At 35.0% G+C, this 25,107-nt stretch overlaps 1 protein-coding gene and 1 long non-coding RNA gene across 2 annotated transcripts in view; one reads left to right on the top strand and one right to left on the bottom strand.

The window, feature by feature from the left end:
* Positions 1–2,481, top strand: part of LOC129942195 (uncharacterized) — a 2,802-nt gene extending 321 nt beyond the window's left edge. The window contains exons 2-4 of the long non-coding RNA XR_008780985.1: positions 861–953; positions 2,163–2,299; positions 2,409–2,481. This is a non-coding gene — a long non-coding RNA (uncharacterized LOC129942195). The remainder of the gene's footprint in view (positions 1–860; positions 954–2,162; positions 2,300–2,408) is intronic.
* A 17,423-nt stretch (positions 2,482–19,904) lies between these two features.
* On the bottom strand, positions 19,905–23,743 carry LOC129940441 (tudor domain-containing protein 3). The gene is made up of 7 exons (XM_056048786.1): positions 23,607–23,743; positions 23,455–23,530; positions 22,752–23,345; positions 22,372–22,698; positions 21,483–22,304; positions 20,618–21,418; positions 19,905–20,562 (listed from the first exon to the last, which is right to left on the bottom strand). The coding sequence occupies exons 1-7, from the start codon at positions 23,639–23,641 to the stop codon at positions 20,272–20,274; spliced, it is 2,946 nt and encodes a 981-aa protein (XP_055904761.1). The 5' UTR covers positions 23,642–23,743; the 3' UTR covers positions 19,905–20,271.
* Between the last annotated feature and the right edge of the window lie 1,364 nt (positions 23,744–25,107).

Raw genomic sequence — 25,107 nt, 5'->3', positions numbered from 1 at the left:
TCTCCATCTGTTGAATGCATACCGCCATGAGCGACTCGGCGGCGGCGAGCGGCGTACGTCAGTTTAACTACACAAATTTTCTTTTAATTCCCATCTCATTTCTTAAATATTTTTTCAACTAAGTACCACAGTAATTTATCTATTTATATCCATCAAATTTCACACGTTTGTACGTTCGCGACGTTTTTTTTCGTCGTCCATAGCTCAAGAAACAGAAGAGATATCGACTTCAAATTAATTTTAAAAATACAGATAATAATGCAGAATGATGCAGAAAGGGTTCTCAAGAAAATTGCGTGAGTGATTTTTTACCATAGCAGTTTAAAAAAGGAGAACATTTTGGTAACTCCTACATATCTCACGAACTAATAACGCTAGAGACTTGAAATAAATTGTGTATTATATATTTTAAAGTTATACCAAACAAGTACATACATATATTTTTGGGAAAAAAACTAAACAACTGTTTTTTTATAAACCAAAAAAAGTGAAATAAAAATTTTGTCACCTAGAAAATCTTACGAATAAAAAATATTTCATCACCAAAACAATTTTTTGCAACAAAGAATAACGTTTTCAACATCTGGTAAAATTTTTATAAAAATCTAATTGACATTTTTTTTAAATAAAAACTTAAACAAAAATTAGCAAAAGTTGGTGAACATTTTTTTCGACGTAAATATCTGCTTTTGAACTAATTTTATCTTATAGTAAATATTGTTTTCAACATTCTATAACATTTTAATAAAAATCGAATAGACAATTTTCTTACAAAAAATAAAAACCTAAACAAAAATTAACATAAGTTGTTAAAAATTTTAATGATAAAGCTGACTAAAAAATCTTTCACAAATTTACAGATTGTATTTATTAGAAACTGGCGACTGTTGATGGTTTATACATCCATACAAACATTACTGGGAAAACATTGAAGAAGAAAATTAACTTAAAATGTAAGTTATTCGTATTTTTTTAGCAACTAAAATTTTTGATTTCTGTCATGTTTAATGATGGAAGACAATAGACAATTTAAAACTTATTCAGTAGTTAAAAAAAAACAGCAAAGGTGTTTAAATCATTTTGAACAATAATATTTAAAAAATTGTTCGAAAAAGTATTTCAATTTACTTGAATTTTTTCGTCATTTCTTTTCTTACTTTACATCCGAAGTGTCTATAATTACATTGAAAAGTTTATAATTCGTTAAACTTAATTACCTAGTATTTACACATCTACAATATTCATATTGCATATTAAATTTATATAATTAAGTACTATCACTAAAATATTTTATGTTAAAATAAGAGCTAGCAGATAAAAATAGACTAGTTTAGCGATAATGATTTGCTTTGTTTGTAAGGAAAACATTGCCTCTGTAAAGATGTTTATAGACCACCTAAAAATGGTGCATGATCTGAGCACTTATATAACTTAACTGTATACAACTTAACTGTATAAGCTTTATGAGCCCCCCCCCCCCCCCTTCTGGATCGTCCATTGGTCAAAAGTTAAAGAGTTTGTGCTGTGTTTTTGTAATAGGGCTATATTCGATTCATATTATGTTCTTGGACCAATCTTTAGTCAAAAGTAGTACTTTTAGCAACCAAGTTTAAGGAAGTAAAATACAAATGTTATTTTCATGTACAAAAAATAAATCATTCAAAATATAATCCATTGCAATACGATTAGTTTTGAATTAAAGGGAATTCCTACGAAAAAGCAAACAAATTATCTCCCAGGTGGGTCATGACCCCTACGACCACCCACCCCTGGATCCGCCATTGATAACAACGGTATAAAAGTAAATTGTTATCTGAGCAAGATATAAAATAAATAAATTTTATTAGATACCGGATACAGTATTAATGTACATACGTAGTTTAATTTGTATTGAATTATTGATATAACAATACCTACTGCTTTTTTGAGAGCAATAGATATTTGTTAAATTTGTTTATCTTTTTAATCTTCATTACCCAATCGCTTGTTCCTCATTTCTGGGTTTTATCGAAACATAGTATTTCAAAAAATGTATGTCAAGACTAATGTTGCTTTAACAAATATTCGCAAAACAATTTTGTTAAATTATAATATAGAAACTCATTTCTTTATTAATCGATGATATGAAAAATGTTTTAAATAAAATTGTTTATATTTCTCAGATTGTCAAGATGCAGCTTTACTCTGGGCCCTACATGGGTATTTTGTGCCTTTCCAAAAAGTTGTGAGGAAAGACAACGAGGGAAAAAAAACGTTCACGAGATTTACCATCAAGGACTCCCAGAATTCGTTTGTTTGGGTCGGTGCTTGATTAACTTGATAATAAATGAACTTAACTGCAAAAAATAAAAATTGTAAAATTAAATTAACTAGATCTTTTTTATTAGTTCGAAATTCTTTATTTTCAGAATTTTTATAATTTTCAGCATAGATTTCGATAGTGAGGTCCAGGATGAAGGGACTCATTGGCGCTGTAAACAGGTTTGTAACTGGAAGTTGGAAACTTTTTTTTAAAAATATTAACATGAATGTTTTCTTTTATACGTTTTAGATCAATATTTGCTGGACTTACACGACTGAAAAAGTTTCATCATTTTTGCCATTACTTTACTATGTTTTGTCAAAAAATACGCTTTTGACGATAAATGGTAAAAGTATGGCAAAATTAATAAGCTTTTGCAGTCATGTAAATCCTCCTGAAAAAAGGATTTATTTTAATAATCCTGTTTGTGAATTTAACAAATAGGTTTAATAAACGCAATAAACAAACTTATTGAAATCAATAAATTTTGTTTATTGCGGTTATAAACTTATTTGTTAATATTATAAACAGGTTTAATAAATAAATTATTTATATTAATGTACGCTTTTATTAAAATCAATAAACTTTGTTCATAAAGGCAATAAACGAGTTTATTAATATTATAAACTGAAATAATAAACGGTTGTTTATATATATGAACGCATTTATTAAAATTAATAAATTCTGTTAATTGGGGTTATAAACAGGTTTATTATTATTATAAACGGAAATAATAAACGGTTGTTTCTATTTATAAACGCATTTATTAAAATTAATAAACTGTGTTCATTAAGGCTATAAACGGGTTTATTAATGTTATAAATGGAAATATAAACGGTTATTTATTTTTATTAATGGATTTATTAAAATCAATAAACTCAGTTTATTGTGGTTATAAACGAAAATTTTAAATTGTTTGTAAAATTTTAAGCCGGAAATGGAGAATAATAAACGATAATTCACTGACACAATTAATGTGTTTATTGGACAAATTCCATCACTATGTTCATTGTCTCAACGAACTTTTTAATTATATTTACGTACCTTTTTGGTTCAGTGCAGTGTGCTGTGAAACTAGAAAGGAAGGGGCTCCCACCACTGATCCTGACATCGTGCTATATGCTGCATGACGGATCAGCTTGTAGAGAAAGCTGCCTCTGAGTGATGGGACGTGGTACTAAGCTGTGATACAAACTCACATCACACCCAATGGGGCAGTACCGACATCAACAATAGAGGTGAGTCTCTTTTTGAATTTATACTAGACCATAATCTTTTAGTAGCAAACGGGGGTAACGAACCCACATTTGTAACAAAAAATAGAAAAGAAGTGCTTGACGCTACCCTAACCAATAACACAAGCAAAACTCTAATAGATCAATGGAATGTTCTTAAAGAGGAATCATTCTCAGACCATAAACTGATAGGCTTCTTGATACAAAATAAAGCAGCAACTCCAAAACCCTTTAGGAATTTCAGGAAAACAAACTGGAATGTATTCTGTAGGGAAGTAGGACAGGGGATTTAAAATACGGACACACTTCTAATTCAAGAACCCTCCGACATAGATAGGGCGTCAGAAAAGCTCAGAGTTGTTCTGAATCATGCTTTAGAAAAAAGTTGCCCCATCAATCATATGGGAAAAGGTAGGAAAAAACCACCCTGGTGGACCAATGAAATAGGCAACTTAAGAAAAGAAACTAGAAGACTTTTCAACGTCGCCAAAAGAACTAGGAAAGAAGCTGATTGGAACATTATAAGACCAGTCAACGTATTTTTAAGGTCGAAACACAACTACCAAAACGTAGCCTATGGATGGCCCTCTGTGACGAAATAGAAAGTACAAATGTATCAGCAAGACTCAGGAAAATTCTGACCAAGGATTCAGTCACTCTAGGATCTCTCAAAAAACCTACAGGCAGCTGGACTGAATCCGGTGGCGAAACGCTTGAGCTCCTTGTGATTACTCATTTTCCTGGCTGCGTAGCTGATATCCGCAGTCCAGAAACAGAGTCTCATACGGAAATCCTTGTACCATCGGATATTATAACCGAAGAAAGGATAAAATGCGCTATTCACTCCTTTTCCCCTTACAAATCCCCTGGTCTAGACGGAATCTTTCCTATGATGCTTCAGAAGAGCATAAACCTTATCATCCCACACCTAGCTAGCATTTTTAATAATAGCCTTACATGGGGGTATGTTCCCTTATGGTGGCGTGGGGTAAAGGTAGTTTTCATCCCTAAGGCTGGTAAACCTAGCCATACGGAGGCCAAAGATTATAAACCCATTAGTCCGACATCGTTTATTTTGAAAACTTTTGAAAGGCTAATTGATATACACATCCGGAACACCCTGAAACCGGACTGTATATCGGAATTTCAACATGCCTACATTAAAGGAAAAAGCGTTGAAACAGCATTGCACAGTGTTGTCAGCGTCATAGAAAAATCACTTAATGACAAGGAATACACCCTTGTAACGTTCTTGGATATTGAGGGAACTTTCAATAACGTTAAGAACGAAACAGTAAAGCAAGCCTTAGACGACCACAAAGTCGAAAAGGCAATAACACAGTGGATAATGTGTATGCTCAGAAAGAGACAAATTAACTCTGAGCTAGCGGAAGAAAGGGTGAGAGTAACCACATCCAGGGGCACTCCTCAGGGTGGAGTTCTCTCACCGCTACTTTGGGTTCTTGTCATCAACGGCATACTCTCTAAATTGAAATCAAGTGGAGTAAGGATAAATAGCCTACGCTGATGATCTTGCATTACTATCGACTGGCAAATCCCTACCCACTATCACTGAACAAACCGAATACGCCCTCTCGTTGGTAAGCAAATGGACTAGGAACTGTGGGCTGAAAGTCAATCCAGCTTAAACAGAACTAGTTCTATTAACTAACACGCGCAAAATACCTTCAATTGAAGGCTATCCTTTCAAAATCACTGATCACGCAAAGTATCTCGGTGTGATCTTAAATAAAAACTAAACTGGGGCCTGACCACCAAAAATAGATTCAAAAAGCCATCGATTGCCTTTTACTCCTGCAATAGAAAAATCGGGAAAACCTGGGGACCAAACCCTAAAATTATCAGATGGATGTATTCGGCAATAATTAGACCAATACTAACCTATGGTAATTTGGTATGGTGGAAAGCTTTTGAAAAGAGCACGAACCAAAAAACTTTGAAAAAAATTTAAAGACTTGTGTGCACTACCATTACGTGAGCAATGAGATCCACTCCAACTGCGAGATTGGACGTTATGCTCAATCTAATTCCCCTAGACCTCCTTGTTCAAAAATCTGCAGCCAAAAGTGCCCTGAGACTTAGTCAAACTAAAGTCTGGATAAACAGTTCCATAGGACATGCCCAGATCCTTCATAAAGTTATGGGTCATAGTACTACAACCATTGACATACTATACATGGACTGCTAGTAGCCAACTTCACGATGGTTCCACTTTTAACGTACAAAACACTAGGGCAAAGAGGACTATGCGGAAAAATTGTGTAACATTTATGACACTTGACATTGGAGATTCTGTTTTTCTCACATGTTTATGTATTTTGTGTTGTGATTTGGGAAGTTGAGTAGAGTGTAAAAATACAATCAAAATAAAAGTGATAAATAAGAAATAAAAATGAAAAAGTGTTCAATTCTAGGATGCATTTCCCATCAATTGAACAGATATGTGTCTTTGTTTTACTGTTAAAGCTACACTTTACTTTAAAGTGAGTTCTTTTATAAGAATTAACGCTGAATACACAAAGGTACACTAGGTTGTTTTAGTTAATTTTAAGTAGCACGTAAGAAAAAAAAATGATAATTTCGTTAGTTTTTTAATTTTCCAATAAAAACAAATAAGCTATTAAAATTATAAAAATACATAATTTATAGGCCGAAAAGCATAGGTTTTAAGTAATCCATGAATTTCTTAGAGCTCCTCGATGGGGCCAGTAAATTTAATATATGTAAGTTATAGATCATACACTAGTTTTAATCCTTTTTTCTAGTATTATGTAGTAATAAGTTAAAATGAATAAAAACTTAAAATGCCTAAGTTTCTATTACAAAATGAAAACGAAGAAGGAGTTTTCTTCGCAGGTCTATGTTTTAAGTTCAATAATATTTCAATAAATATAAAAAATATGAAAACGTTTCAAATAAATATATATTAAAAATAACAAAAAAAAACATTTTTTTTGTTGATTTTTAGACATACGATACCAATTTAATGAAGATATTGCAAGGCAAGAAGATAGCTGGAAAATACCCGGTAGAACTGAGGTCTTTCGCATTGACTTTACATTTTTATAGCCCACGGGCGTATAAGTACGTAAGGTCACTCTCTAAAGACAATTTACCAGCAGAGAGTACCTTGAGATCCTGGTATAGTCAGACCGAAGTTGGCCCTTCGAAAATCTATAGATGTCGTCATTCTTAAATCTATTGCTAAAGAAAAAAAGAACAGAAAATTGGTCGCATGTCTGATGATGGACGAAATGGCCATAAAAAATCATATCCAATGGGATGACTCCAAAAAAAAATATGTTGGCACCATAGATTATGGAACAGATTTTTCGTCAACTGAAGAACTTCCTCATGCAAAAGAGGCACTTGTTTACCTACTTGTTGGAATGAACGGGGCATGGAAACTTCCTGTTGCATGCTTTTTATGCAATGGCTTAAGCGCGTCTGAAAAGGCCAGTTTTTCTAGACAGGTTGTAGATTTTGTAAGTCAGACAAATGTTGAAATTGTTGGTCTTACTTTCGATGGTCATCCAGGCAATATGGGCATGCTACGATCTTTGGGTGCCAGTTTAAAACATTTTGAGCCGAAATTCGCAAATCCTGGTAATGGTACAAGTATTTCGATATTTCTCGACGCTTGTCACTGCCTTAAATTGTTACGTATTAAGTGGGGTACAAAAAAATTTACGGATTAAAGTCGTCTAGCAGTAAGGTGGAAATACATTGAAAAGCTTGTCCATTACCAAGAAACTGGACAAGAAATATTTAAACCGGCACTCAAAAATAATGAATGTCAAACTTGCAGCAGAACCGCTGAGTGAGAGCGCTGCAAACGCCCTTACTTTTCTGCTTGAAACAAACTTTGCAGGATTTGAAGGTTATGAAGCGACCATCCAGTTTATCAAAACTATAAATAATATTTTTGACTGCTTCAACTCAAAAAGCAAATTTGGGTTTTCTTTTAAGAGAGGCATATCCGAACAAAACAGAATTGTCACATTTGAATTTTTCGAAAAACCTATTAATTACATCTTAGAATCGGACAGGAAAAAATTATATTTATTAAAAATAAAACAGGTTTCAATGGTTTCATCATTGCTATGAAAAATATAAGAAACCTGTATGTGACTCAAGTAGAGGAGTTAAAAAACTTAGATTATATACTTACTTACAAACTGTCGCAAGATCACTTAGAGTTAATCTTTTTAAGTATAAGATCTAGAGGAGGCCTTAACAACAACCCAACCTCCATGCAGTTTGCTTCAGCATTATTAAAAGACTTTTAATTCACAATGAAGTGCGTTCGTCTACTTAAGCAAACTGCATTTCAGGTTTATCTGGCAGCGATGGAGGGGAAAAGCGTACAACAAAATCTAAATCTGCCAAGGGCCTAGTTTGAATTGTACTTCAAATCGTCAGAAATCAGTCCAGCCCTATTATTTAGAACATCTTGTTTCTGTTTGGGCATACCTATTCCACATGTTGTCCTCGGCTATAAAATATCGACATGTGACCGAAATCATAGCTCAGAGCCTAATGGATCTTTGGCACGATCGTGTATATTTATGGGCAGCTCTTACACGGGTAGCTTAAAATGACTTTATATAAACTTTTTGACGTAAACAGGCATTGTATATTTTTGATGTTTATATTAACTACTTTAGAAGTTGAGTATTTAACTGCTGGAACTTGATGAAGAACTCATCAAAAAAGGTGGACCAACTATAGTTATCATTTAAGTGAATTCGGAAAAATGTTTTTTAAGGGATATTTTAATGTAGAATTGTAAACTATTTCAACAAAAAGAGTTTAAGACCGCAAGTATTTATTTTTCTAGTTACCCGATGTTACCCGATGGGAATCCATAAGCCAAAAAATAAGTCGAATTTTCCAACTGATTCGTTGTTATACAATTGCGATGACAAAGTAGTTCTGTCGGAAGCAATTTTCTTAATGGATTTTAATTTCGATCAGGAATGTTTTTTTTCCATCATAGAATTTTGTATGATCGCAATAAACGTTTATTGACAAAAAATGCTGACAAATTCTGACTGACAACAAGTTCTAGAGGACAAAGAAATCAAATACCAAAGTACATCAGTTCTGATAAATTTAACAAATTGTCAAAGATGTTAGATGCAAATCAAAACATTTTGAATTTCAATAATAAGTCCTTATTTTTTTAATTGAATTTGTTGCTTAAGGTAAAACTGCGGAAAGAGGTTAATATTGGGCTGGTTTAGGCGATATATGTAAGTGACTTGAAAGTTTGGGAAATTTCTAGTATCTGATTGGCCAGTTGCCAAAAAATTACCTTCCAATTAAGGCAACTTTAATGGAAAGTTGACTGGAAAGTTAGTCAAGAAAAAACTCCCTAACTTTCAAGTCAAGTCTACTTTTGTCAAAATGACAGTGTTTCATGTTTTTTCATTGAACACAAAGCTGAACTTTATTATTTGTTTATTTTCTGAAAAAATTCATTTCCTTGTAAATTTGCGAACCGAATAACTAATATTTCTTTACAATACAAAATACAAATCGTGATGAACTTGTAACTTGCCTGAGGAGTGGTTTGTAGACAATAATGATTTTGGTACTTTTTGTACTATGAACTTAAAATAGAGGTTTGCGAAATAAAGTTCTGAATTTTATATTCATGACACTTGAAAAACTAACTAGTTGCCTTTGTCAAAATGTACGTTCAAAGAATGAAGTTGACTGCAAATGAAAAGTTTTTCAAGTGATCTACAATCCTGTATGCATAGGAAGAGATGAAAAGACGAACTGTATAGCGACGTAGACTTAGCCAGAAGGATAAAAGTCTAACGAATGAGATAGCTGGATCCACACCCAAGGGACAGATCGGAAGAAGGTTGCAAGCACAAATGAAAAGTGACCTCACCCAACTTAGAGTGTGCAACTGGCGACATCTAGCTAGGGCCCGCGCTATAGATGGAGAAATTTGTGGGGTGAAGCCTTAATTTTTCCTTTTTTTTATTTTAAAATGGTGAAAAGTTGACAAAATCATATTTTGAAGAAGTGCTCCGGATCTTTATCCTTCATTTCGTTGAAGTTCAGGGCAAAGAATCCGTCTGGCTCCATGATATGCTGTGCAAGCTACTTCCGCGATAAATTTAATATTTTTGATTTCAAAATTGATATTTTTTTACTTCACGAAAAATCAGAACAAACTTTTGAGAAAAAATTACAGCTGCTAATGACAGAAGTATCATATTTAAACATGTCATATTAGAAATGGTCACATTCACATACATAGCTAGTGGCTACGTAGTCAAGGGATTCTGATTGGCTAAATCTACATAACTACAAAAGTAGTTGAAATTTTCCCTCCGACGCACGTAGTGTAAAAATTTCGGCTACAAAGTTAGTGCAAACTGGTTTTGACGTTTCACAATCAGCTGCTCGATAAGTACACATGAATTCAAAATGAAATGAATCTTTCGGAATTTAAATACAAATATAATTCAATCATATTATATCTTCTATTTGGTTTTATTGAATTTAAAAAGAAAAAAACTATTAAAGTTCTGAAAACACAAATGTTTCTTATTTTAAATATTTCTATTTGTCATTAATATGACAGTTCCGGAATGACTAGCGTCTGAACTAAGTGTTTTAGAGTTTACTTTATTGTTCAAACATTCAATCAAGTTAATTATACCAAATCTAAGAAATTATATTTCTTTTTTAAAATTTGACCTTGTGAAGGCCATATAAATAGTCAGGAGGAGAACGAAAAATGTTGGATTCTATAGGGCGAAGTTGGTTAAAATAGGTACATATTTGTATCTGAATCTAAAAATCGTCATCCTGCTACGGGACAAACTTCAAATATAAGAAGGAAGATATTTTTGAAAATTTGGATTTGAAATAAAGAAAAATAAAAAATGATCTTGATGTCTTATTTGTATCATGGAAATAAGAAATCATTTAAAAGTTTTTTTAGAGGGTTTTTGAAAATGAATATTTCATTAGGTTATTACTAAATAACGGATAAAAGCTTTGGAAGAATATAAGTGCATGGATCAGAGGTGGAACAAAATAATTATAATATGGCTGGATTTTTGGTAACATCACAAATTTTATTGTTCGACAGAGAAGAATGATGATCAATTTCAAGAGTACCTGTTCCGAGATGCTTTAATTTCTTTGATGCAAGTACCCACTCGTGGATAGTGACAAAAGTGGTAGACTATAATTAAATGACTATATACAGTTTTAAATTTATTTCCCACTTAAAAATGTTTTTAAGGTCAGAATTTAATGAACTTATCAAACAAATCCGAAGGACAGAGTTTTTGAATCTTAAAATGAATATAAAAAATGAGATTAATGAAAGCAATTAAGAATTAGATCAGGTGATTATAATTGAAATTGAAAAAGAGTATGGTAGACTTCACAAAAGTTTTGTTTTTGTAAGCTTGAAGATCTTCGCGGCCAGAGTAAAGTTGTCTTTGCCAAATTTCTTTTGTTTTCATTGTTGAAGTGTCATGTGTAGCTAAATTTTTGTAGGGATTATTTTAAATTTCAATCCTTTTAAGGGTGTGAACTATTCTACTATTGTTGAATGTAAAAATGATAGAACAGATGCCCAAATGACGATATATGTATGTATATTTAAAATGAAAGTCTTTATTACTAGACAAAAAATAAGATATAGGGTTATCCATTTTGCGGTTTCAAAAGTAAAATAAAACGCATATGAAATATTTTTGTCATGATACTTCCTTTTTATTATAAATTTTGAACGTTGTTGAACATTATGTGTGAAACACTACATACAAAAATTCCAGCTGTGTCAAGTCGCATGACCTTGGTGGCCAGTTGATATCGCCACGACGAGAAATTACGCGGCCAGGAAATGTCTCTTGCAATAAAGCCATATTTGATCGAGTTGTGTGGCATGTGAAACCAAGTCGTCATTAGGGAAAGGCTTATCAAAGCTAGGTTTCAGAGTAGAGTACGACCGGTCACCATCTTACAGTGTTACGCCCCGAGCTCGCATCTGATGAAGAAAAATAATGCTTTTATAGCCAACTAGGATCCGCCTACAATAACATTCCCCCTCGGCGATATTATTTTGGTTATGGGAGATCTCAATGCTAAGGTTGGCAGTAACAACAACGGACTAAGTCTCTTGGATGTACGAAACAGAAAAGGCACAGATGTGGGACTTGACCGTGACCACCACTTAATGATAGCTACCCTAAGATTGCGTACAGCCCAAATGCGACAGCAGGACCGTTTACAGAATAACCAAAGAGCTGACCGGTATATACAGCTCAAAGCAACACCTGATGAAACAAGTATAGACGGTACTGTGATAAGTTCGGTTGATGAGCAAGTCAGAAAGTGGAAAGAACACTTTTTCGTTATTAAACCGAGTGTTTGCAATCAGCGTGCAGCCGATGCCTTCTGAAGCGCTTGAAGAAACTAATCCCGAATCCGCACTGCACCTCCCAGTAAAGACGAGATCGTTGCCACAATTAAAGCACACAACAACCACAAATCGGTAGAACTTGATAGAAAGCTTCCTACATGAATGGAAGAAGGGAATTATCGTCAAGTTCCCAAAAAAAGAAGATCTTACAAAGTGCGAAAACTGGAGAAAAATTTGCGTTCTATCTGCCGTTGCCAAAATAGTATAGTAAAAATCATACGGGAACGCATCAGAGAACACCTTGAGGCCACACTCGATGCCGAACAAGCAGGATTCCGCGCTGGATCCTCCTGTATTGATCACCTCAACACCCTGCGAATCATTATTGAACAGTACGTTGAATATCGATCACCCTAAACCTGCTGCTCATCGACTTCGAGAAGACCTTTGATAGCGTTAACAGGGAGTATATCTGGTTAGCTTTGCGGAGGAGAGGAATCCCAGACAAACTAATTGCTATTATTAAAGCAGCATATGATGGATCTAGGTTGTCAGATGATTTTGAAATCCGAAGCGGAGTCAGACAGGGCTGTATTCTGTCGCCAATATTGTTTTTTTTGGTGATAAGCGATGTGGTGCGCTCAGCTCTGTCAGGTAGCGGAGGGATCCAATGGACTTTGACATCCTATTTAAAGCACTTGGATTACGCGGACGATGTCTGCTTACGCTCTCATAGGATCATGGATCTTAATCAAATGACAACAAGTGTGGAGAGAGAAACAGAAGTTGTAGGGCTGAAAATAATTTCGGCAACACAAAAATAAATCAGCCTCGGAACCCGACCATCACTAGGTAAGAGTACCGTACACGATGGCGCGTAGGCGTAGTAGAGGCCCTATGCCACCTAAAGGGTTCCCAACGGACTTAACAGTTCTGAGGACCTAAGTAAGTAAGTAAGAATAATCTCCTCTTAAAGCGCTATGTGTTACTGTAATATGTTTTAGCAATTTTTATGCGATCCATTTTGTAAATGTCAGACCTTTGACTAACAAAAAAAAATGGTTTAGCAACTTAGTTTGAAAGATATCGAATTCCAGCCCTATACTTTTGAAAATTACATTAAATTTAAATTAAGTTAGTAAATATTAAAGTCAGAATGTCGATTGTCATAACTTTTTTGACGAATTAAATTAGGACTGCACTTTCAAAGCAAGCAGTTGTCTAAAATTGTGTCTTTGATATCGGAGTTCTTGAAACTCATTGTTTAACTACGATCAACGTTATTTTTTTCACAAAAAGTATAGAGGCGACAAAATTTTGTTGAAGTAAAAGCTTTGCGGAGGAATAAGGTTGCTTTTTAAACTCAAGGTAGTAATCATCTATTGTCAGTTATTTTTAAGGAAACTAGTTTTTGGTTACACATTTAAGCAAAATAAAAAGACCTATATACGATTCAGACAAATCGTTTTTACGTTAAAAAGAGATTAGGCATCCTTCAGAACTCTTAAAAATACGTCGCTTACTATCTTACCTCTTGGTGATGTAGAAAGAGCTAGATTTTTGTTTTAATTTGGCTTACAATCTACATGTTTATTCTTAAAATCTTAATAAACAGTTAGTTATTCTATCGACATCAAAAAATTGAACGTACAGAACTTCCTACCACACATCTGAGCTTATTGACTCTATTTGATAAAATTATAATGTACAATAGGAAATGCAATAAAACTGCAACAAAATGATCGAGCTTTGCCTCATGTTTTTTTTTTACCGTTAGAAAAATTTTGCTAAAAATGTCAAAAAATTGCTCGTACATCAAACAAATGTTCGTACACTGCTCTCTTCTCATTCTCACACAAAATGGAAATAGCGGTTCTTTTGAAATGTAAATTGTGTACTGTAATGATATTGAGAGATCTAGACTCAGTATGCCGTTGTGTATTGATCTTTTCAATAGTTTTTTTTTCTTTTTAATTTTGCGAAGTTTATTTTGAAAATGGAGGCTCCACATAAAAAAGTACCTCTTGAAGTAAGAAAATTGATTTTTATCTAAGAAGCGACGGAAAAAGTTTTGCTGAGATATCGTCAACTATTGGTAGACCACGATCTACAGTTCAATATGTATTAAAAAATTATTTGAAAAATCTAAGCTTTGAAGTGGTCCCAGGAAGAGGAATTACTAGAAAAATTGAAAGAATGGTAAGGGCTGATCCCAAGTTAAGTGCTCCTCAAATAGCTGCTGACATTCAAGCAAATGATGGAATATCGCTTAACCCTCAAACTGTTCGGAACTTTCTGCATTCAAAGGGATGTTATGGTCGCACGGTACGAAAAAAAACTATATTTCAAAACCAAACGTTTCAAAACGCTTGAACTATGCGAATGCATACGTTTCAAAACCAGATGATGATTTTTGGAAGAATGTGTTATTCCTTGACGAGAGCAAGTTTAATGTCCTTGGGTCGGACGTTCGCAAATTTGTGTGAAGGAAACCAAACACAGCATCATTAGATGTGAAGAATTTGCAATCAACGTTGAAAAATGGAGGCGGAAATGTTATGGTCTGAGGAGCTATGGCTTCCAATGGTGTGGGAAATTTAGACACAACAATGGATAGTATCAAATATTTACAAATTTTAAAAGAAAATTTGAAAGCCAGCGCTTTAAAAATTGGCCTAAAAGGCGACTTTTTACTTGTGCAAAACACCGGTCCTAAACATTCATCAAGGAAAGTAAAGAAATGGCTTCTCTATATAAATCGCAATTGCCTCATCCTCTCCAATACCCAAACCTTAAGGCCCAACTATAATAGGCATAAGCTAGCATAAGTAAACGTGCGAATACAAATAATCTCAATACGAGTGAACATAATGGAGTCTAGCTCCGTTCCGTTCAATTTTTCTCAGTTTCGTTAACTTAAGCACACTTAAGCAAGAGCGATCCCAGTCGCTTTGAAAGGTCGAATTGAAAACGACCCGCCACGAACCTTATAATCAGAGGGCCGATTCCAGAAAACGCGGCGGATCGCTTTTAATGGCGGATTTGTGTTTTTATACTCTCAAAAGCGAAAGTTTTTTCCAACAAAATGTCATTCTTCTAGTGGGTTTTGAAAGCGACAGGCGTGATAGTGGCGGATTTCAATAAAATGTAAACAAAAATAAGTTTTATTTGTGTTTTTTTTTAAATATATTAAATTAAAGATATCAACTACCTATTTTTGTTGAATATTTAATGAAATAATTTTTTTTTCATTAAACAGTAACAAACATACATCCACGAAGCAATTTGCAACCCTCGTAGAATTCCTAAAAGAGAAAAGCGGAATAGCAGGGAGCTTTGGGATAAAATCACTGTTGTCTTTAATAGTCTTGGACCTCCAGTAAAAACTTCGGATGGTTGGAAGAAGGTAGGTCGAAGCTTTCTCTCAGTTTCGTGTTCATAATGAATACAAATTCTATTTGCATTGAAGGTATGGAAATATTTTAAGTATCACATAAAGGATAAATTGCGAGAAAACAAAAAATCCATGCTTGGGACAGGAGGTGGACCGAACAAACAGCATGTGTTCTGGGTCTTAGAAGAAGACATTATTGCTTTGCTGGACTTAAACACCCAGGTGTGTGGTCTCAAAGAAAGGAAATTTGGAACAGCAGATGCTTTTCCAACCAGAGAACCTTTAAAAGAAAAAATCGTACAAATACGTCAAAATCCTTTACCAAAAACTTGTTAACTATTTGAGGAATCTGAAATTTTACTGTTAGGAGAAATAAATGAACAACCGGAAGAAGGAGAATTCGACAAAGAAATGGAAGAGCATGCACAAAAGAAGCTAACTCGCCATACTAAAACTTCCGCGGCAACATCAAAAAAATTGTTGGAGCTCCAAGTGAACCAACAAAAGATGTACCAGGAAAAATCGTTACATCTCCTAGAAGAGCAAAATAAGTTATTGGAAAGAAAAAATAAAAAACTTAAATTGCAAACGGAAGAGATGAAAAAAATTCGAAGACTGAAGGAACGAAAACTAAAGATTTTAAAAAGAAAAACTGAATTTATGGAAAACGAAAGCAAGGAAAACACAAAACTAAAACTAAGAGAGTTGGAAATAAAAAAAAAGAAACTGGACTTAAACCAACAATAATATTAAAATATAACTTCAAACATTAAGATACTTTTTTCAATGAAAAACAATTAGTTTTAGTGGAAGGAAATGTCATATTTTTGGAAACAGCTGACAAATAAATGGAAAATATCATGGAAATGGATTGGAAATATTTGACATTTAAGCTGGAAAATTGGAAGGATCGCTTTCTTCCATGTTCGCTTTTGAAATTAACTCAAAGCGAAGAAGGTCGAAATTGAATTTTCAATTCGACCTTTCAAATTCGACTCGCTTCGTATTTCCTTATTAACGAACTCGCGGCGAAGCGAAAGTAGTTCTTCCTATATTCCAGTGATTTGATACTTTGGTTTGACTTTTTCTCTCTATATTCCAGTGATTTGACTCTTTTGGTTTGACAGCATTCCACAAATTTTGTTTTGTTTTGATTGAATTTGTGAAATTTGCGGTGATTTATTTAACAGTTAACAATATTAAAATTAAAAAATGGAATCAATTATGGTGTAAATATATTTATTCTGAAAGTGAGGAATTTGAGGAATCCCAGGAATCCTCAAGATTACGGGTGTCCAGGAGACTTCTAAGGAGCAAATCTTCTCCTCTGGATCTCTCTTCAACTGAGTAAGTATTGCTTCCTTTTAGTTGAAATCAAATTAATCAATTAATTTAAACACTTTGTCTTAATAGATTTATCAAACTATTTCGACTTTCGAAAGAAGCTTTTGTCTTCATTTTGCAAGAGATCAGTGAGGAATTCAAGGATCAGAACAGCAACGGCATTCCTTTAATTTTAAAGCTTTCCGCTACTATGAGATTTCTTGCTGAGGGATCGTACCAAAAAGGAGTTGGACAAGACGTACTGCTTGGAATGGCACAACCAACAGTCTCAAACGTTTTGTCTGAAACTCTTGAAATTCTTGAGAGAAAGTTGTGCCCAAAAATGATAAATTTTAAAATGAATGAACAGGAAAAGCTAGAAGCAAAAACAGCATTCTATTAAAATAGTGGTTTTCCTGGGGTAATGATGTGCATTATATTATATTATGTGTAAGCATTATACGTCCTGCAACAAATGAACACCATTTTTACAACAGAAAAGGATATCATAGCTTAAATGTAATGGTGGTGAGTATATTCGTGTAAAATAAGGTCATTTTTAAATTATTTAAATTATTTTACAGGCCTGTGACCACAAAATAAGGATAACTTGCGTTAATCCCAGTTACGGGAGAAGTTCTCATGACTCTGTTGTGTGGTCAATGAGTAAAGAGAGAGCTTTTATGGAAGAACAATTTAGACATGGGGATAGCAGCAAGATTCTCGGTAACAAATGAACTGAAAATCAATATTGTCAAACGTTTTAGCCCGATATTCAGGACCGACAAGTGCTCCCAATGCCCTTATTTTTTTTCATAAACTCGACGAGAGCCAAAAATTGATGTCGATTTGTTTGCTTGTTTTTATCGTTCCTTGAATGAATTTTAAAATTTTATATTTTATTGTGGATAAATTATCACCCTTATTGCGGTAGTCGTTAAACGACATATCAAAAAACGACAAAAGAATTTGAAATTACGTATGGCGTTTAACGTCAATTGGCGTTTTTGTTTATGTGGAATGCATTCATTTAGTGACATTTGTCTTAATACAGTTATTTTTCGTATTATGTAAGTCGTTTTGAAAACAACAACGTCTCTTAAAACGCCAAATTTCGAAGTTGACAAAATTGCAAACGACACGGAGCTTAAATTAATCTCAAAATGTAGGTTTTCTTCTTTTGTTTTTTATAATTGTTATACAAAGTTTTTTTAGGGTAAAAGTTACGAGTCAAAAACAAATGAAACGCCTTGTTGAGCAAAAAATTTTAAAAGAGGTGCAATCGCAAATCAAGAGACAAAGTTGGGGTGGGAGGATTTGGCAAAGGAGCTAAATTGCATTGGACCACCCACACGAAATGGAAAGGAATGGCAGAAAGTAAGAAATTGTTAAACTTTTGATTAAAGAATTAAAATGCTTTTTTAGGTTTGGTTTGACGCCAAATTCAAGGTCAAACAAAAGCTGATATTCAACAAAAAAGAAATCGAAGCCACAGGTGGAGGAGGTTTCAAACAAAAATGTTTGAATGACGTTGAGGAAGCGATTGCAAGGCTTTTGTCGTTGCATGATATTGTTAATCCAACCGGATATGTGGCAGGTGGTTCATATGATTTTGCGCCTCATAAACTGGTTGTCTGTTCGTCCACACCAACCAAAGGAATCATCGCTTCAACTTTAAACGACGCCGACGATCCAATTTCGGGGGAGCTGGCTGAAATTCTAAATGAAACGCCCAAAGCTGCTCAACTTTCTGCACCTCCATCACCACATGTAAACATTGAAGAGGACTTAAGAGATGTGAGACAAAAAACACCAAAAGCACCAAAAGAAAATGTTTTCCAAAAGCTTTTGGAAAAACAAACTGTGGTTCAAGAGGAATTGTTCACAGATATAAGAAATTCTTTGAACAACATAGAAATCAAACTTACAGAAAATGTTAGTTCATTTAAAGAAATAAAGAATTCTATGAAAAATATGAATGACCATTTGAAAGAGAGTGCCAGATTTCAAAGGAAACTTTTCAATTTAAAAGAGAAGCAGTTAGAGATGTTGAAACTTCAAATGGAGCGGGGTGAAAAACAACGCCTTCAGGAAAATAGTTTAAAAATTATGGATATGGAAATTCGGAAGAGACAACTGGATATAGAGGAAAAAAAAATGAATCTTATGGAAACAAACAACAATTAAATTCAATTTCGTTATTACTATTAATAAATTATTTAAATTTTATTGAAGTAGAGTATTTTTAAGATCGTTCCGTACAATAAAATTTATGAAATGCAATTCAAAATTCAAATTCAAATTCAAAATTTTGTGAGCACAACTACGAGTACTTTGAATTAGGCAAATCCATTGGGTTAGCTGTGGATCGAATCCATCGTCTCTGCAAAACTAAATCTTTCTTTCTTCGTTTTTCCTCTTGCTGCTCGTCATCCTCACTGCTGCTCCATGAAAATAGCTGGCCACACTATACATTCTTTTAAGAATTTGTATTTGTAAACAAAAATTTCACAAAATAACAAAAACAAAATTAAATTAATTAAAATGTCTGTGTCAAAATTTCAGCTGTTTAAGTGGATCGCATTTGGAACTTAATAGCGACGAGGAGTCTGGCGTTTAAGCTATGCAATACCGATTTAAAAACGACACGACTACAAAAACGACAATTGGCGTTTTAGTAAAACGACTATCGCAATAATTTTTAATTTAAAATAAAGAAATAATCCACGAAATCGAACACTGAATAATAATAAACACTCTCCTGTGAATCCGCCAAAAAAAGCTATCGGATTCAACTTGCCAACAAACATGATATTTCAAACTCGCCTTCGAATTCGTTAATTGGTCGAATTCAAAACGAGGAAGGCGAAAGCGAAAGCAATAATTGAAAAATGGCAAACTCGCTAGCAAAATGATTCGCCGCGAACCTCATAATCAGGCCCCAGGCCCCTGCATATTCAAATTGAACGGAGTCTAATATTCTCAGTTTCATATTTGAGGATGTGTATCTCTTCGAAAATAAATAAAATTGAAATACGAAAGCACATTTGTGAAAAACTTAACTGCCTTAGTCTTAGATGAAGTCCAAAACACTAAAATTACGATTCCTATATTTTTTGTATAATAAAAACAAACAACAAAAAGAATTTATTATGTTTGCCAATGTATACATTGTTATAATAAATATATTTTATACCTATTGTTTAATTTTATAATATATTTGAATCAATGTTTTATTATTTTAATTTTATTTCATTTCATTTTTTTGTTTTGTTTTTGAAGAACACGTATTTGTTTCACACATATCATAAATAATAGGTAATAATAATAATAAATGTTCCATGCAGGTTTATATTTTATTTTTTTTATATTATTCCTTTGTTGTTTTAAACATACAATCTAAAATATAACACATTGCTGTATGTTCTTTTACTTGTTTGAATATTGAAATTTTCTTCTTTCAATTGTTGCTTTGCGGGGGGATCGAGGGTTGAAGGGCAGAGGGCGGGGATGAGATTAGCAAGATACTTAATTTTCAAAAAAAATTGACAGGATTTTAAAAAGGAACCAAGGGAGTTGGGTGGGAGCAGAATTAGTTGTCTCTCTTTGGAGGTGGAACATAAACTTGTCTCTCGCCACGATAACGGTTTGGAACACCACGACTCAACATCGACGACTGTTGCTGCTGCTGTTGTTGTTGCTGTTGGGCGGCAACAGAAACTGGTGGGGCATGTTGCATGTTGTTGGAAAAGTTTATTGTTCGATTTTGAGCATCGGTGATGGGGAGACAATCGGTCTTAAGGACTTCCTCATGATTCCCATAGCCAAGGAATAGAACGACACACGTCTTATCAGAAATTCCTGTAATCTCAGCTTCATAGTACTAAAAATGGTATCAAAGGTTTAACTTAAGTTTCAAGAGAATCAAAACAATTTACCCTTCCATCATCCCAATACTTGGCCAAACAACGATCACCGATCTTCCAGTTCCAATTATCACCGGGAATCATTCCAAATGCGGATGGGGAATGCGTTGGGGGTGCGACGGCTTGGGGGACCACATAAGTGGCAGCGGTAAATGGCTGAGGGGCCATATGCATAGTTGAGGGAGGTGGCCCTGTAATATATTGCGGCTGCGCCACTGGCGATGGCACTTGACTGGCTCCGGTATGTGACGACGATGGCCCTGCCCCGGGGACCACTCCCTGACTCTTCAACAGGGTCAACGCAAATTCATTCGTCTCTTTCGCCTGGAAACCTATTATCTTACTGGGATCGTAGTTGAAACCATTTGGTAGTGGACCGAAAGTTTGCTGTAGCTTTTGGGTTGTTGTTGAATTCATAGGTGGCGCTTGTTGTTTATTTGACTGTGGCTGTTGTTGTTGTTGCTGTGGCTGCTGTTGGGCAGCAAAGTTCTGCTGTTGTGGTTGTTGTTGCGATTGCTGTTGTTGATGATTCCGTGTCGAGGGTCCTGATCGTGTCTTCTCAATCTTCATCTTGGATGTGCTCTCAACGAACTTATTCACGCGGGCTGTGTGGTCATTATTGTTGTTGTTGGAGTTATTCGAGCTGCTATTAGTGTTGTGGTTTGTATTATGGCTTGTGTTGGTGTTATTGTTGTTGTTTGAAGAAGAAGAGTTATACCCAGACTGCCGATTGTTGTCATAGTTGCGATTATTTCCACTGCTTTGCTGATAGTTTGTGGAACCTTCCTTCTGCTGTTGGTAGCGAGATGTTGACTGAAATAAGTTAAACATTTAAGACTCAAGCTTAGAGTGGATAAGTGGCGAAAAATAAACTTACCGTTTCCTTTCCATTAGACGCCGTTTTATTTTGCTCATAGCCATTTCGTTGCGCTTGATGCTGAGACTGTTCCTGTCGCTCGTGACGTTGATCCTTCTGATTGTGATAATCATTGTATCTCCGGTTATCGTATCCTCCGCTCGATGACCCTCCACGACCGCCGCCGCTTGAATAGTTGTTATTATGGGATCCCCGTCCACCTCCTCTGCCGCCACTACTGTAGCCAGAAGAGTTCTTCTGATCACTACGATGTCTCTCCGAAGAAGTAGTCTCTTCGAATGGCTGATTAGGTCTTCCATGGAAGGGATTTCCACTAACACCACCACCTGTTCCACTGCCACTGCCTCCATCTCTCCCACCGTCTCTTCCTCCATCTCTTCCACTGTCTCTTCCTCCGTCTCTACCACTATTGCCACCACCTCGTCCTCGATTCGAACTTGAATACCTATTGTAGCGTTCCTCATTCGGATGTGAACTGTTTCGTGTGGCAAAGCTCGACGAGAGATTATTTTCAAACTTCGGCCGGTTCGAGCTGTTGTGGTTCTGCTCTTGAGACTTAACCGACGAACTACTATCGTGGTTCTGATGAATCGCCTGATTTTGCTGGAACTTACGATCCTGATAGCTGCTATGGGATTGATTCGCATTCGACGAGGCATTGTAATACGGTTTGGTGGAAGATGGTTCACTGCCAGCTTTGGTCATTGGACGTGAGTAATTCTGGTGCGATGAGTTACTGTGGGAGGCAAATGAAGGTGCTGCGGTGTTTGTTGTTGTTGTGTTTGATGAGGTTTGGCCTAACGATGATGTTTGATCCGTGTTCTTGACAAAAATCAAATAAAACAACATTAACTTCATTAAAACAGGAAACAAAGAAATAAGAACTTACAGTTGGCAGTTTATCGGTGAGAAAATCAAATAGAGAAACATTTGCTGCTGGTTTTGCTGTGCCTGGAACTTCTAGTTCCTTGCCACCTCGTTTACCCATTTCCTTTGCTCCCCGCTTGTTGCTGCCCATCGGCAAGGTCTTGAATTTCTCACGGAAGTCTTCACGATTCTTGAAATCATCTACACGTCGTTTGAGATTATACAAGGCTCTCTCCAGACTGTTTCCAGTGGAACGTAGCGCCTGCTTAGCTTCCTCCTCGGTGTAGCCTTTCTCGAGAATTTTCTTAACATTGTGGTCAAGGATTTGATGGTTTCCACCTCCGAAGATCTACAAAAAGGTTATAGTTGGGGGCCCTTTGGCAACATTTTGTACAAAATTACCTTCTTTCCAGCTATTTTGGCCGCCTCGGCAATAGCTTCACTCCTCATAGCATTGAACTCGTCATTCTCCTTGCCACTTTCCTTCTCCTTCTCGGCTTGTGCCAGACTCTTAAAGTTCTTATCGGTGCTGACTGTCTGCTGCACCTTTTGGCCAAGTGCAATCCATGGTGGCGGACCAGATCCACCGGTCTGGGGTCGCCCAGATTTGGCATACTTCTGCAGTGACCTTGCCATCTCCCATTTCTCCACCAGCGCCGTAACCTTCCCACCCAGAACCTGAATATCCAGTGGCCTTAGAACAATCATTCCCTGCATAAGGGGAATCTGTTTGCATTTGAAATGAATCTTGGTCCCGGGCGCTGTGTTCATGCTCAGCACAGAGACATGTTCAAGTTCGAGAGCTTGCATAAGAGTCACGCCATCGGATAATTCAATTTGCAGAAACCTAGGTGCGGCCTTGGAGTCTTCGTTGGCCTTTGGCGCGGATATATTGCGAATCCGCTGCACCTGAAGGACAATGTTCCCTGGAAACGATTCGTCTTTTTTCGACAGTTCTGGTGGCAGAGCTCCTCCGGCAATTTCACGAAAATCAAACTAAAAAAACATTGAAAACAAAGTGAAAATATTAATAAAAACAATTTCGATGAATTTTTGTTTCTTTTAAATTCTTAATTAGTTTTCTTTTTCTCCATCGTATTCTTACATCGAGGGCGGCGGAAATAATTTTCTTCACATCGTTGTTGTCCGGCAATTTCTTTAATCCTTCTTCTGTCAAGTACCTTGGAGGGAATTCATATTGAAATTATTATAATTGTCTTGTGGAATGTTTGGTTAATTGCTTGCGAAAATATTTACCAGCCTTGATCTTTTAGTTTTTCGAGAATTTCCATTTTAAAATTTTAATGTTTGGAAAAACTGAACTAACTTCTTATAAGTAGTGAAGAAATTTTTTTTTCACGTCTCTAAACAAATTTAATAGAAATGTCAAAAAAGCAAGGTTCGTTCAGTTTCGTTTAAATAAATTGTGCATGAAGGATGAATTTATCGTTGGGTTTTGGTTTTCTTATGAAATAGCATGCTGCGTTGTTAGAAATGGACGTTATATTTTTGAATTTGTCTAAGGTTGGTTGTAGACAAGGGAAAATCTTCGAGCATTTGCAAAATATCGTTTTGAGAAAAACTCCTACCCGTAGTTTCATACAAGCAAAACGAGCCAAGATAATATTTTGATGTTATTATATTTCAAAAATAAATCAATATTGTTTAATCAACTGTTTGTTTTTGGCTTAAGTCAATATTTATTTATTTGATATTCATTTATTTATAAATTAAAATTGTCGCGAAAAGGAATAAAAATTACTTCATTAAAAGTGTCTTCCAATTCAGATATTCAAAACAAATATCTTGGAACTTGGAACCATATGTTTGGGAAGATTATTACACTTTCTGACAGCGTGAATAAAAAATTACCTGCATGAGTTCAAACAAAATAACTTGTGAAACAATAATTAAGTCTATTAGATAGATAATTTGGAGTCTTTTTAAAAATCAAATTAAAAAGTAAGATACAACACCAATATTTGGAGAAAGCTTCCAGGTTACAGCTAAAAAGTTGACGAGGTTGAAACGAAATATGGTCAAATCTACGCAAACGAGTGGCAATAAATGCTATATTTAAATTCTGAGTCAAATAAAATCAAGGTCTGCAAACAGCTCGCATCGATTCGTAATTATAGTAACAACGAGTGACTTAACCAACTTTAATTAAGTATAAGTATTTATAATTGATCAAATCACAGACAGTCCTCTTAGCGAAGCAATAATCTTTGACACAACAATATCGACGTTTGTATTCCATGTTTGTCTATTGTTAAAGATCAATCCTAAGTTTTTGACTTGTGTAACGTAATCAATTATGAAGTTATTTAAATAACGGAAGGGAAGTTTCAAGTTCAAGTTTTGTGTTCAATATTTCCATGATTAAGTAAACGGTGATTTTTTAAGAGCTTGAGAACTTTTTAAAAAAAAAACGCATAAAATTTGCAAAATCTCATCGATTCTTTATTTGAAACGTTAGATTGGTCCATGACATTTACTTTTTGAAGATAATTTCATTTAAATGTTGACCGCGGCTGCGTGGTCCATTCGGAAAGTCCAATTTTGGGTAACTTTTTCGAGCATTTCGGCCAACTTACCGGTCCATTCCTTGAGATGAATTGTTCTCCGAAGTTTTCCCTCAAAATGGCCATGGAATCGCGAGCTGTGTGGCATGTAGTGCCATCTTGTTGAAACCACATGTCAACCAAGTTCAGTTCTTCCATTTTTGGCAACAAAAAGTTTGTTAGCATTGAACGAT

This window comes from Eupeodes corollae, chromosome 1 (genome assembly GCF_945859685.1).
Source record: "Eupeodes corollae chromosome 1, idEupCoro1.1, whole genome shotgun sequence".
Taxonomy (NCBI): Eukaryota; Metazoa; Arthropoda; class Insecta; order Diptera; family Syrphidae; genus Eupeodes; species Eupeodes corollae.
The sequence above is the reverse complement of the archived record's forward strand: the minus strand, read 5'-3'. Positions and strand labels throughout refer to the sequence as shown.

Bases quoted from the DNA above. Each gene is read 5' to 3' on its own strand.
- LOC129940441 (XM_056048786.1), bottom strand. From the start codon at position 23,641: ATGGAAATTCTCGAAAAACTAAAAGATCAAGGCTG. The intron at 23,346-23,454 runs GTAAGAATACGA...ATGTTTTTTTAG, and splicing joins TTATTTCCGCCGCCCTCGAT to TTTGATTTTCGTGAAATTGC. The intron at 20,563-20,617 runs GTAAATTGTTTT...TACCATTTTTAG, and splicing joins AGTATTGGGATGATGGAAGG to TACTATGAAGCTGAGATTAC.